Here is a 13723-nt window from a genome sequence, read left to right as displayed (position 1 = left end):
TGGGCGCAGGATTAACAGTTAGGTGCTCATGCCAACCTGCCAACATGGAGCAAACTCCCACACACAAGCTGTAGTATGCATTATTGCTGGTAGGCAGGCAGGCCACAGTTGCAAACACACACCTTTCTCTTGCCTGTGCAGGGAGGCTGTGCTGTCAGCTTGGCCCGGCCTTCTCCTGCCCGGCTGGCTCACCGTGACCCTCTGTGGCGGAGGAGGGAGCCCTCTTGACTTGGTGGGTCTCATGTAGCCTTTCATTGGTGGAGGGGCTTTGGCTCTGGCCTCCTTTTTGGGCTCTTTTTCCACTTGGTCAGCCTGCTGGATCAAGACGGAGCCCTCCCCGGCGTCAAACTCAGGACTCTGTGCTTCTTTCGGCTCAAGCGCCTTCTGCAAATGACTGGCGTCCTCCTTGCTGGCTGCCTGGGCTGGTGGGCTGAGTGTTGGCTCCTTCACATCATCATCAGGCTCCAGATGCTCAGAGAGGTCTCTGGGTTTGTTAGCAGGAGGTGCTTCCTCTGCGTGTGCATCCTCTGGGGCCTTATCTGCCTGGGCCTGACTTCCTGAGCCATCAAGACATCCAAAGGCCTCCTGGTCTGCTGCTCCTTCCTTACTTTCTGCTAACACTTCGGCACTACCACCCACGAGGGCAGCAGTCAGGGCCTCAAGCGTGGCCGCTTCTTTCTTGCTCTCCCAAAGGGATGGCAACTCCACAGGAGGGATGTTGGAACCTACTCCAGAAAAGCTGCCTCCTTCTGTTGCAGCAGCAACCATCTTTGGCACCCCCTCCACTGGCAGTTTGGCTAGACCATGCCCGGAGTCCTGCACGAGTTGTTCTCCTCCACTTTCTGCTGGAACTGAAGAGGTGGCCAGATCCTTCCCTGCTCCAGCCTCCGGTGTGGGGAGTCTATCCAGTGGGGGCCGCTTACCTCTCTTCCTCTTCTCTCTGGTTTCATCACCTGCTTTCATCAAAAGGGAAGCCTCCACTGGAGCCTCAGGACCTTCCAGCTTTGCCAAATTCTCTTGGAGTTCCTGCTGATCCTTCCGCTCACTTTTGCTGGCATCCTTTGGCATTTCAGGAAGGAAAACCTGTCCCTTGCTTGGGTCACCATCCAACTTGCCCTCTAGGAAAGGGCAGCCCAGTCCTTGACTTTCCTTAAGAGTGACTGATGGAGCGAAGGGTCCAAAAAAGCGTTCTGTATTCTCCTCCCAGTGCATCCGATGCCCTGGAGGAAGGCCCTTAATGTTTCTGTTCTCATCCATGAACTCAGTTTCCGCTATGGGATACTCTGACCCTGGCCCTTTGCTGGGTTCTGCCTTTGCCTGAAGGGTCACGGACCGCGCAGGGCCACTGGCAGCCTTTTTGCCTTTCCGGTCATTGCCACGTTTGATGGGCCTCGTGCTGGTGAGATCCTGTTTGTTTGCAAACTCTGAGCCGCTGCCTCTTTCCTCCTTGTTGCATCTGGGGGAAGAGAGGTCTTTTGAATTTGCCTCTCTTTCAACTTCCAAATCCCGACCGGCTTCTTCCTTGGCCCCCAAAAGAAAGGGTTCTTCCAAACACAACTCATCTTTTCTGCCTTTTCCCTCTCCCGAACCTACAGGAGCTTCATTGAGAAGTGATCCAACAGTGGCTGGGCCAGCAGCTTTTGAATGCTCCAAGAGATGCTCCAATTCTTTTGCCTTTGCGTTTTCACTTGCAACCATCTTATGATCCACACTCACGAGTTTAACTGGCTCTGGCTTTGCCTCCAAAATGCTATGAGCTTGATGTCCTTGCCCTTCCACAGTCTGCCCCTTTGGCTCTTCCGCCACAAGCTCAGCGTGCAATTTCAGGGTATCTATTACATTTTCCACCTCCAACCCAGGCTTGGTTTCCTGCCCTTTTTCAGTGACTTTAGTCATCTTCTCTGGCTTGAAACCGAGCGTTTTCCAATCAGAAGCGGGAGGCTGCTCAGAGCCACTGCTTTCTGTAGCCATGCTCAAGGCCTCACTCTTCTTTCCCTTGGGTGTCTCCATCTGTTTTGTAGCAGGAAGCAGTGCCTGACTTTCACAAGATGGTTCCAGCAATGGGGCTGCCCCAGATAGCAAATCTTTACCAGCAGGGCCCATTTCTTTGCTTATCCCAGCACCCTTGGTGGGCTGATTCAGATCAAGCGTCTCCAAGAGGAATGGCTGCTCCAACGGACTTCTCCCAGCCCTCTTGCTTCTCCCGTCACTGCCCCTCTTTTTGGGTTTGCTCATTGGAAACAGCGACACGGGATCCAGGGTGGGGGGACTCTCTAAAATGGGGAGCCTTTCGCCTGTATCCAGTATGGCAGACCCCTTGGCCTGGGCACTCTCCTCAAGAAGTGCAGGGTGCCCTGACTCTTTACCTGGCATTTCCGAGATGAAGGGATATGCTGAGGGAGGGAAGTCAAGCCACTCCTCGGTCGGTCTGGTTGCAGCCTTCGATGCCTTTTCCCCTCCAGGTGCAGTTGTGACATTTTGCAGCTTTGCTGCATCTCCAGCAGTTTCCAATGGCTGGCTGGCAGCGAAGAGACCAGTCCCGGCTCTCCCATGGCCTGTGGTCTGTTCAGGGCTGCTCCCTTCAAACTGGATTTGCCCCGAGCCATTCCCCATGTCCAGGAAGAAGGAAGGCCCAAGGGAACTTTTCTCGGCAGATCTTTTTCCCTTCCCTTCACTGTTCCTTTTCTTGGGCTTCTCTGCCAGCCCTCCAGAGCTAAGAGGGGTTTTGTTTTCCACGGCACTGGAGAAGCCCACCTCGATGCTTTTGGCCACCAACTCAGCTTCCTGGGCACCTGGGGCCTTGCTGGAATTGGCCTTGCCATCCAAAAGGAACGCTCGCTGCTCCGAGTGGTTCTTCCCCCTCTTGCTTTTCCCGTCGCTGCCCCTCTTCTTGGCCTGGTCACTCCCGGTCCTGGGCAGGAGCCCAGCTGGCTCTTCCAAAGGGCTGGGGCAGGCTCCCTTGTTGGTGTCGGTGAAAGGCACTTTCAGACCCTCAATGGGCTCAGCAGGAGGAAGGGGCTTGGCTGAGTCAGGCTTCGTTTCCGAGAAGTGGAGTGTTTCTGCAGACCCATCATCAAGCGTTTCACTTTTGGCGGCACTGCTCTCCTTTGCCTTTGGGGACGAAAGTGCCCCCAAGGGGCCCAATGTTGGCAGAGACTCCCAGGCGACAGGGCTTCTTTGCTTGGGTTTCTCTGGGGAGTCTCCTCCCTTGTTCTTTTCGGCAGCTGGGACTTCAGCAGGAAAGATGGTGACTTCTTTGCCAGCCACATTGCCCTTTTCCTCCTCCTTCTCCTTTGGCAAGCCTTCTCCCCAAGGAGCTGGGCCCACTTTCTGAACTGTGACTGAAGGCTTGTCCTCATCATTCTTGCTGGTCTGGAAATCAGGGTGCAGGTCCTTGAGAGGGGGTCCTCCTGACTCTGTGCTTTCCCCCAAGGGAGTTATTCCCCCCAAACTGGCAGGGCTCCCTTGCTTGTTCTGCTGAGCCTGGTGTTTCCGCTCTTCTTCCTCAGACGATTCCTTCTGTTTGCTTTTGGACTGCAACATTAATCTGTCATCACTCATCACTTCCACGCTGCTGGATTCACCTGCTTTTGCATCCATCCCAAGCCTGGAAGGGCCTTCCACCTGCAGGGGAGGCTCTCCTTTGGCAGGAACCGTGGGCAGGCTCAGAGTGTCTCCTCTCTGCACAGAAGAAGCCTCCTTCCCAAGAATTTCTGTGGAAGGACCAAAGCATGCCTTTGTGCTCTCAAGGGGCTCCGGCTTGTGAGGTTCAGCGACACACGGAGCCTGCAGCCTTTCAGCGTTGCCTTCCAAGGTCTCTGCCACCCTTGGCTGCTGCTGGGTCCTTTTCTGTTTGGGTTTCTTCTTCTTCTTCTTCAAGGCTGCCGAGGCTTCCAGGTCCCAGGCCTCTCGCAAAACGTCCCTTGGGGCCTCCCCGGACTCCAAGGGCTGGCTAGCTGCCTTCCTTGGGGAAGCCCTGCTCCGAGGGGATGTTCCAGCAGGAGGACCATATTCTGCCATGAAAGAGGGGTCTCCTCCTCGGTCGTGACTCTTCTGAGCCGGGAAACCTACCAGGGGCTCCTCCGGGGCGTCTGCCACTGTCACTCGGGCAGATTTTGTTCTGCTGAACCTGTGGTGGTCACTGGGCTTGTGAGCTTGTCTTACTTGGACCGAAGGAGCACCTGGAACACAGGAAGTTTGCTCAAGAACCAGAGCAATTCCTCACTAGGGCCCCAAGGTCTTCCTGGGGCCAGGGCCCATTCGCTCCTGCCCACCCTCACTCCACCCCAGGCTAAAGCTCCACCATGGCATTCCCAAAGACATCTATTCTCATCAGAAACTTCCCAAAATGGCAACTGGAAGTGATGCTGTGTCACTTCCTGTAGCCATTTTGCAAAATATTCCATTGAAAATGCAGTTACTTGTGGATGCTAAGTTGTTTTCTGCATGGGGCTGAACATGTTTTTGCCTACTTAGGGAGGCTCTCTGTGAAGATTTTGGGCAAAGGCCACACAGAATTATGCCAAATTCTTTTTTAAGTGGAGAGTTGGGGTTTCAGGGGCCTCAGTGGGCCCCTGAAACCTGTCCTTGGTCTGCAGCTGACTGCAGCCTCAACTCCCATCATAACCACATTGTTTGGGGGAACGGGAAGAGTAGGAACCCATTGCATTTTATACTTCCTTTTTCTCTTCTATATCATACATAAACTCTTCATACTTTTTCTACAAAGGATATTCAAACAACTGCTTTATTGTTTAAAGATAGCAGGCCTGAAACCTTTTCTAAAACTTCCTGCAGAGTCCGTTTCACCTCTTCCCTTAGGTAAGAAAAGGTCAGGTGCACAGCAGGAACCTGAAATAGAGAACTTTTCGTGCGGGAAGGGAAAACATTGGCAAATACAGATGTGGAAGGAGGTTGGCATCAGTGGATGGAGAGTGGATAGGCAAGACTAGAATGAGAAGATCAAACCCTTCTACAGGTTCAGGATCTCTGGCTGTAGTTGGACCCAGAGTGTTTCTTCTCCAGGGTGGAGGCCCCCAAGGCCTCTCTGCCCAAGCCGGGCCCCCATCTCAGAGAAGTTGGAGGACCTAGCAGAGCCCTTCCCCCACTCAAAGATAAAGCAGTCTTTCTTAAAGTGTTTGCTGCAAAGGGCCACTCGCAAAAATTAAACCAATGGCTCTTGGACACAAGAAATAAACATGAATCGCAGAACAAAAGGACACAGGGTTTTGTTCTGGACCCTTGCTACCACTTTCGTGTTAGCAATGCCATGTGGGGGTGCCCAACGTGGGGCAGAAAAGGGGGAGCTAATAGGAGGAAGGGTGAAGAGTAAGGTGAGGCCATTCCTTAAAAGAGCCACAGAAGATGGAGGCTTGCTGCTTCCACAGCAGGAGGAGGAATCCCTTTGCAATGGGATGAGGCTGGGAAGCAGGTGTGTGAGGTGGAGCTGGACTCCCCTTCCCCTTCCCACTTACCTGCAGGTTCTGGGGAGGCCTTCTCTGGAGCCACCTCTGGAGGCTTCTCCGGGCAAGGCGCAGGCGCTTCCTTGGCCTTGGCTGCTTCCAAGGGAGTAGGGGCCGGCTTCTCCGGAGCAGTCTCTTTGGCCTCTTTGGCCTTGGACTCTCCTGGGGACACGGCTTCTTTCAATGCTGCCAGAAACAAAAGCAGAAAGTGATTGCAAAAAGGGATTTCTCTACTGCTTGCCCACATGGTCAAAAGCACAGACAACAGCCACAGTAAGCAAGCCTTTCCTTCTTGGCTTCTCCTTGATTCCCAGAGAAAACTGGGCAGACTACCGACGTGGTCCCAGTATGGCACTGGGAATGCTGCTTCTTTCCCTAGAAGCCTGTCTCTCAGGTTAAGAGCCTCAATATTGGTGAGGGGAGCAGACTCCAAGAGAGGAAGGAGGGGGCCTTTCCTAGCTGCCAGAAAGAGGAGAGAAGAGGGCTCCTTGTAGTAATGGATCTGGTCCTTCCTTACCTGCAGGCTCTGGAGGATGCTCCACGGGTTTGGCTGGCGGTGGCGGCGTCTGCTTTGGCTCCTCTGGCTTCTCGGGAGACACAGCGGGAGCCTTCTTGCTCTTCTCCTCCGGTTTCTCCAGCCCTAGGAACTGTTCTGCTTGAGGGCTGGGGGAGGAAGGAGTCTTTGCCTCCGCTCTAGGCACAGCCTTGCTCTCCTCTGGCTTCTCTGCCTGTTTGGCCCCAGAAGGAGACTTGCTCTCCTCTGGTTTCTCTGGATGTTTTGGGTCAGAAGGAGATTTGCTCTCCTCCACTTTCTCTATGTGTTTGGGGGCAGGGGCGGCCTTGTCCTCTTCCGCTTTCTCTGCCTGTTTGGGAGGGGAAGCCTTCGGTTCTTCAACTTTCTGGGCAGGAGAAGCCTTCTCGGTGGGAGTGCTCTTGGCCTCATTGGCCTTTTCTGTCTGTTTGGGTTCTTCTGCTTTGGGGCTGGGCAGTTTGCTCTCCGTTTCCTTTGTAAAGAGGGCGAGGGAGGGCTTACTCTCTTCTTCCTTCTGGCCGAGATGTTGGGCCGGAGCTGCCTTTTCCTCCACTGCAAGGCCGAGCGGAGCTTTACTCTCTTCCGACTTCTGGCTGGAGGAAGGCTTGCCTGCGTCCTCCTTGCTGGGAGACAGGCAGCCTTCCTCCTTCTCCTTGTTCTGGCCTGGAAGAGGATTGCTCCCTCCAGGGTTTCCCAGTCCTGGGGAGCTGCCTGCACCTGGGGATGTGGCGTCCGTGGCCTTGGCTTTGGGTTCCTTAGTTCCAGTCGCTTCAGGAGAACCTGTTCCAAGGAGAAGGAGAAAGAGAGGCCTTTTCCCAGACACCGTCAGTTTGCAGTTGCTTCTGCAAAGATCTGGCAATGCCTAGAACCAAGGGCCCATGGCTCATGTGACCCTTGTTGGTTGTTACCCCCCAAATCTTACATGGTTTGGACCCATATTACTTATGAGATGGCCTCGTCCCATATAATCAGCCTATACACTCAGGTCTTATGGGGGGGGGGGGACTGGGCTGGTAACTGCTAACCTGAGGACTTTATCTTCAGCTGCCCCCAAATTCTGGAGGAACCTGCTGGAAGGGCTCTGACAGTTGGACATGCTGCCTAAGTTGAAAATACCCTTAAAGACCAATCTCTTCCAGCAGGCCTCTCCAGATGGTTTCTGCATTATGAGCATTTAAATTATGAATTGAGGCTGCAAAGAAGAGAGGTGAAGAGGCAGAGGACCAAAACCTCTCCCCTTGTTCCTCTTATTTGGCCCTTTCCCTTCAAGATCAAGAAACAAAACCCTGTGAGAAATGGTGGAGGGAGCAGGATACGTTTGCCTGGAGAAGCGAAGACTGAGAGGGAGGTTAGCCGTCATCAAGCATCTGAAAGCCTCTCAAAGGAGCAAACTGGTTTTCAGCTGCTCCAGAGGACAGAATCTAAACTAATGGATTCAAAGTGCAAGAAAGGACATTCTGAGTAAAGGGAAGGAGACTGGAAAAGCTGTCAACCATGGAAGAAGTTACTTCTGAAGATGATGGAGGCCCCTTCTATACTGTCATATAAAATCCAGATTATCTGCTTTGAATTTAACTATATGGCAGTGTAGACTCATATAATCCAGTTCTAAGCAGATGATGTGGATTATCTGCTTCAATAATCTGGATTATATGACAGTGTAGAAGGGCCCTGATTCTCCCTTGCATGGTTATCTCTGCGCGAGACTTTAGCCAAGGATCCTTACACTGGCAAAACTGTCCAACCCTATACTTTTTTCTGATTCTGTGACCTTTAGGAGAAAACCCCAAATGGGTCATTCACAAGTTCTCAGGCCAAGCGGGGCTCACCTGCTGGAGACTCTTTAGGCGGAAGGGATTTGTGACTAAACGATGGTTCGAAGCCCACCAGCTCATCGACTGAAGGAGCAGGACCTGCACCAGCCGGAGAAAAAGGGGCTGCAAAGATCGACCCAAAGAGAACGTTCAGATGGAATAATAATAATAATAATAATAATAATAATAAATAAATAATACATAATACATAACACAGTCCTAGACGCTTGGGAAGTGTTCGACTTGTGATTTTGTGATACGAAATCCAGCATATAGATCTCTTTGCTGTGTCACACTGTGTTTTTGTGTCAGTAAAATAATAATAATAATAATAATAATAATAATAATAATAATAATAATTCACACAGTCCTAGACGCTTGGGAAGTGTTCAACTTGTGATTTTGTGATACGAAATCCAACATATATATCTCATTTGCTGTGACATACTGTGTTTATGTGTCAGAATAATAATAATAATAATAATAATAATAATAATAATAATAATAAATCACACAGCCCTAGGCACTTGGGAAGTGTTCAACTTGTGATTTTATGATACAAAATCCAGCACATAGATCTCGTTTGCTGTGACATACTGTGCTTTTGTGTCAGTAAAATAATAATAAAAAAACTTCATTTATATTCCGCTCTATCTCCCCAAAGGGACTCAAGGCAGATTGCAAACATAAAAGGCAAACATTTCATGCCCAAATACAACAACAACCATACTAACAAAATTTATACAACCCAACATATAAATACTATTTAGGAAGGCCTGATTCTTCCCCCTCCCCTTTGAAAATATTTGGAAAAAGCAAAAAGGATGTGACTCTTTGTTGCTGAAGGGGAATCAAACTCAGGCCCATTCGTCCATGCAACTGCATGACCAACACTCATACAGTGACACAATGGCAAATCTATCCACATGCAAGGAGCAGGAGTTCCATGCAAAAGAGAAAACCAAGCCTGGATCTCCTGGCCAACAACTGCCACAGCCCACCAGGTGAGCAAAAACCAAACCTCCTATCCCTCCTGGCTTAATCTGCAGGGATCATGCTGCCACAAATGCACTTTGTGGCAGGATGTGCCCATTTCTGCCTCACCCAGTTACGCTATTCACCCACCAAAGAGGCCCCTCTGGAAGACTGGCAGGATGAAGGGGGGGGGGGGCAGATGTCAAAGACAACTAAACTTGCTCTTACCTGCCAACGGAGACAGTTTTGGCTGCCCCATGAAGTCGGCCAGTCCCGCAGAGGGGCTTCCCAGCCCATGCATCGCTGCCATGTCAGGGATCTGGCTGGGCACTAAAAGAGAGGGACACCACTGACACAGAGGACAAGTCAGGGCCACCAGCTCCTCAAAGACCTAAAAGAACTCTTCAAAGACCTATAAAGCATGACTTTGGAACAACATGGCATCAAAATTGGCTAACGGGCTACAACGGTCATTTGAAGGTGTAAGCCGAAGAAGTGTGTGAGCAAGAGAAATGTTTGGGCTTGGGCCCTACTCTTGTGTCTCCATCCACTCCTGTGCATCTTCCTTTCAGCAGAGCAGAAGAAGACCTGTAATGCTTTCGTCTATGGGTGGGAGCAAAAAGGGGCAAAGCGATGGAAGCAGATGGGTGGCATCCAAACAACATCCACTGGATTCTTCTGGAGGTCTCAGTGGATGAGGCAAACATTCTGCATCTGACTAGAAGGACATCACTCAACACTTCACTGATTTCAACCCCCTCAAATGCCTGGGAGGGGGCTCAGAAGCAAAAAAAGAGAAACCTGAGAAAGCTCAGGTTGTTCGGGAGGGAGGAAAAGAAGGCCCAGAAAATAATGGTCCATGCTCTGGTTACATCCCGTATAGACTACTGCAACACTCTCTACGTGGGGTTGCCTCTGAAGACTGCCCAGAAGCTTCAACTAGTCCAACGAGCGGCAGCCAGACTACTAACAGGAGCAGGGTACAGGGAGCATACTACTCCTCTGCTGCGTCAGCTCCACTGGCTGCCAATTAGCTCCCGAACACAATTCAAAGCGCTGGTGTTGACCTATAAATCCCTAAACAACTCTGGCCCTGTTTACCTGTCCGAACGGATTCTCCCCTATGAACCATCAAGGTTGTTAAGATCTTCTGGAGGGGCCCTGCTCTCGGTCCCACCTCCTTCACAATCGCGTCTGGTGGGGACAAGGGACAGGGCCTTCTCAGTGGTGGCCCCTCGGCTCTGGAACTCTCTCCCATTGGAGATTAGATCTGCCCCTTCCCTCCTGACTTTCAGAAAGCTGGTAAAATCTTGGCTTTGGAATATAGCATTTGCAGAATGATGACTGAGTCAATAACGGCTGACCACACTGGCGGATGGTGATGAATTTTTGATTTGACTCTGACGACCCGGTTTTTGTAATTGTATGATCTGTATTTTAATGTATTTTTGTATTAATGTATTATGATGCTATTATGTTTATTCTATGTGTGTATGAATTTTCTGCTGTTAGCTGGCCTGAGTCCCTCTTTGGAGGTCGAGAAGATCGGGTTATAAAAGCTCTAAACAAACAAACAAACAAACAAACAAACTGGATCAAGAGGATGGCAGAACTTGGGAGTACTGTCAAAGAACAGAATTCACAGGTCTGCTCAGAATTGCTTTTTCAAGCTGGTCGCTTAACCTTTGGCATCCCAGATGTCATTTCTGGAAGCAATCTCTGTGAAAAACCAAGGAAACTATAGCTGGCCCTGTGCAACCATCTTTGGTTCAAAAAGAGTCCACATGGCATTGGTTCAATGACAACAACCAAGGGAGTAAGAGAATGCATGGAGGAGAATGTGCAAGATGCATGACTTGCTGGTGGGTACCAAGGCCTCAGCCCAGTAAAGAGCTGGCAGTGCGTCCGCCACACAAAATGGAGACCAGCCTCTCCTCTCTGTGTTTTTACCTGGAGGCTCAAAGAAAGGGGCTCCCTGCCCTCCCATGAAGTGCTGAGCTCCCATCCAGAAATCTTCGGGAGGTCCCACTACTTGTGCAGGTGCTGAAGGAGACAGTAAGCAGAGGCACAGAGACCCTTAGAGCAGTGGTTCCCAACCTTGGGTCTCCAGATGTTTTTGGCCTACAACATCCAGAAATCCTAACCACTGGTAAACTGGCTGGGATTTCTGGGAGTTGAAGGCCAAAAACATCTGGGGACCCCAGGTTGAGAACCACTGCCTTAGGGTAAACATCCCAAAAGGTGGCTTTGTTTTTTTTTAAGAAAGGCCTTGGTAGGCCTTGGTAGCAGTCACCTGGAAGTCCTCAGGCAACATCTGCCCATTCCATACACTGGCAGAACTGGAGAGGCCCCACTTCACATGCAGATACTTTCCCAATCTGCAGGTGTTGTTGCTTCTACCAACCACCTTGTTAATCCTATCCCACCCCCACAAACCTACAGGTCTCCACGGTCTAGGCCCTTGATTCCCCAACTCTGCCCAGGAGGCAGGAGGTCCATGCAAGGCTCACCTGCTTGGTTCTGGTTCAGCCGTGTCTCTGCCCCTGTGTCTCCACCCAGGAAGGACAGTGGGTCAAAAACATGGGCAGGAGAGTGTGGGGCTCCCAGGAGGTGGGGCTGCTCAGGGACTCCCGAAACTCCAAAAGGTGCTGGAAGAAACAAGAGCAAGTTGGCTACACTTCCTTCATGGTTTTTTGCTACTGCTGGGAAATGGAGCCATTTGACGGTGCAACTGGCAACCTCATTGGATTGACGGACTTTTCTCTGTTGTAAACGAAGGCTGGGTGGCCACCTCCCTGGGGTTCTTTAGCTGTAGATTCCAACAAGATGGGTTCCATGGCCCTTGAAGTTCCTTCCAACTCTGTGGTTACATTCTACCTGAAATGAGGCTCATGTGGGCATGGAGAAGCCAATTCCAGCAGCTAATTCATGGTCACACACAGTGGCATGTTCTTTTGTTTTGCAGAGTCTGCCAGCCCCAATGGGTTGCTGTGAGATTTTTGGGCTGTATGGCCATGTTCCAGCGGCAATCTCTCCTGACATTTCACCTGAATCTGTGGCTAATGGTATCTTCAGAGGTTCTTCAGAGGAATCCTCTGAAGATGCCAGCCACAGTGAAGGTGAAACGCAGGAGAGAATGCTGCTAGAATATGGACATACAGCCCCAAAAGCACACAGCATGTCAGCTCCAATGTTTTCCTCTATGGTAACATCAGAGGTGGACAACTGTGGCAGGTTCAGGAGCCCTTTTAATGGGATGACCCAAGGACTCTATATGCTACCAAAATAAATGTATATGAAAACATCAAAATGGCCAAAAAAGGATATTGCTTGATGCTAAACAGCATAAACCCATTTAGAAGTTAATTGTTGCACCTAAGCAGCAATGCCTCCTTTTATTTTGGCCAGGAAAAAAGGTTGGTCTAGGTTTTCTAGAGGCATCAAGCGCCACAGAAGCATCACTGGGGGCTGAGGTAGCACTTTGCCCATCTCTGAACTAAAACATTTTCCAATCCCAAACCCAGAGAAGAGTTGGCCAGTGCTAAAGCTCCAAAAGCATCTGTAGTCCATTCCACATCTTTTTCTTCTGCCTGCAAAGAGAAAGGAGGGCTGGAGATCCTGAAAGTGCAGTGAGTTAAAGATATAAAGGGAAGAAGGAGACCCACGGGTACTTAATCCCCCCAGTAAAGAACACTTGCTCTGAAGTTAGACCTTTCACCAAGAGAGTCCGTATAGAGGACTTCACCCCCCACCCAAGAAGCCCAGTTTGGTGGGGGCACAGCAGGCATGCAGGTCCTGAAAGTCCGCAGAAGTTTAGGGGGAGAAAGAGGTTTAGTGAGAGAGCAGATGATGTCCCTCTCCAACACTTTCCATAATTAATGTGAGTTTCAAAGCAACTGAGGAGGAAGAAAGATGTCAGCCATGCAGAAGAATCCCTTAGTGGCACTTGAAAGCGGGAAGAGTTATGCAACGGAGGCGGCACAATGGGGAACGGTACCAGGGCTTTCTTCGCTGGGAGCTCCAAAATACCCCCCGAAGGGCGGCACGTTCATCATTTCCTGGGGAAGCAGCAGCAGGTCAGAGAGGACGTCCTCCCGGTTCATCTTGAAAGGCTCTAGAGGACAATTGGCAGCGGTCAGAGGCCTTTTGTTCCCGCCTCTGGGACAGTGGGGTGGGGTGGGATGAGGTGGGGTGGTGGTCATAAAGCCTGGTCCTCCTCCCACAGCCCACACTTCTTCCTGCCTCCAAGGTGGGGAACTGCTTGAGGCTATGGGGCTGCACTGGGATCAGGGAAACCTTGGAGAGCTGGACCTCTTGCCACTCTCACCAAAATGCCTGCATATTTGTCTCCCTCCAATGCCACCATGGCTAATTCTGTCATATTTGGGGACATCATTCAGCCATTTTAGGCTTTCTCCCAAAAGGAAATGACTTCCAGTCAACGTCTGAGTACCCCAATGGGCACAGAGGCTGGCCAAAAGCAGAGCAAAATTGACCCTATGATCCCAGTTGGTATTTGGAGACATTCAGGGGCAGCAAAAATAGGGGGAACTGTTGGTCCCTGGAGTTACAAACCCATCTGCACTTTCCCTGCCCCAGAAGTAAGGCCCTATTGAATAGGCAAAGAGGAGTGCGGGACCACTTTCCCCTGGAGATTGTTTCCAAGCAGAAGAAAGAAAAGAGGTAGTTACGTCCATCTTTCTTGTCTGCCTCTCCTTTCTAGTCAGACACAACAAGAGACCCAATGAGTGAAGTGGTAGCCATTAGGAGGCTTCATGTCCTCTCTTTTTTATTCTGCTCATGTGGAAGCACTCAGGTTTCCATCAGACCACCTCCTGGCAACTCTCTGGACACAGCCAAGCACCACTTTCGCCAAGGGAAGTCATTGGCTTTGGGCAGAAGACTCGGGGAACAACCCATGGACAGCTCATTTTGAGTAA

At 50.8% G+C, this 13723-nt stretch overlaps 1 protein-coding gene across 15 annotated transcripts in view; it reads right to left on the bottom strand.

Annotated features, from left to right (window-relative positions):
* The window catches only part of LOC132779080 (microtubule-associated protein 2-like), a 229542-nt gene that overhangs the window by 59594 nt on the left and 156225 nt on the right, over positions 1-13723 (bottom strand). For 13 of the 15 annotated variants that reach the window (XM_060782772.2, XM_060782774.2, XM_060782770.2 and 10 more), the window contains 8 exons: positions 12781-12897; positions 11294-11431; positions 10734-10826; positions 9012-9113; positions 7824-7931; positions 5980-6774; positions 5475-5648; positions 123-4181 (listed from right to left, as the gene is read on the bottom strand). In XM_060782772.2, coding sequence (XP_060638755.2) covers positions 123-4181; positions 5475-5648; positions 5980-6774; positions 7824-7931; positions 9012-9113; positions 10734-10826; positions 11294-11431; positions 12781-12897 — 5586 coding nt within the window. The remainder of the gene's footprint in view (positions 1-122; positions 4182-5474; positions 5649-5979; positions 6775-7823; positions 7932-9011; positions 9114-10733; positions 10827-11293; positions 11432-12780; positions 12898-13723) is intronic. The other 2 variants (XM_060782768.2, XM_060782769.2) reach the window with 2 other exon arrangements.

This window comes from Anolis sagrei, chromosome 6 (genome assembly GCF_037176765.1).
Source record: "Anolis sagrei isolate rAnoSag1 chromosome 6, rAnoSag1.mat, whole genome shotgun sequence".
Taxonomy (NCBI): domain Eukaryota; kingdom Metazoa; phylum Chordata; class Lepidosauria; order Squamata; family Dactyloidae; genus Anolis; species Anolis sagrei.
The sequence above is the reverse complement of the archived record's forward strand: the minus strand, read 5'-3'. Positions and strand labels throughout refer to the sequence as shown.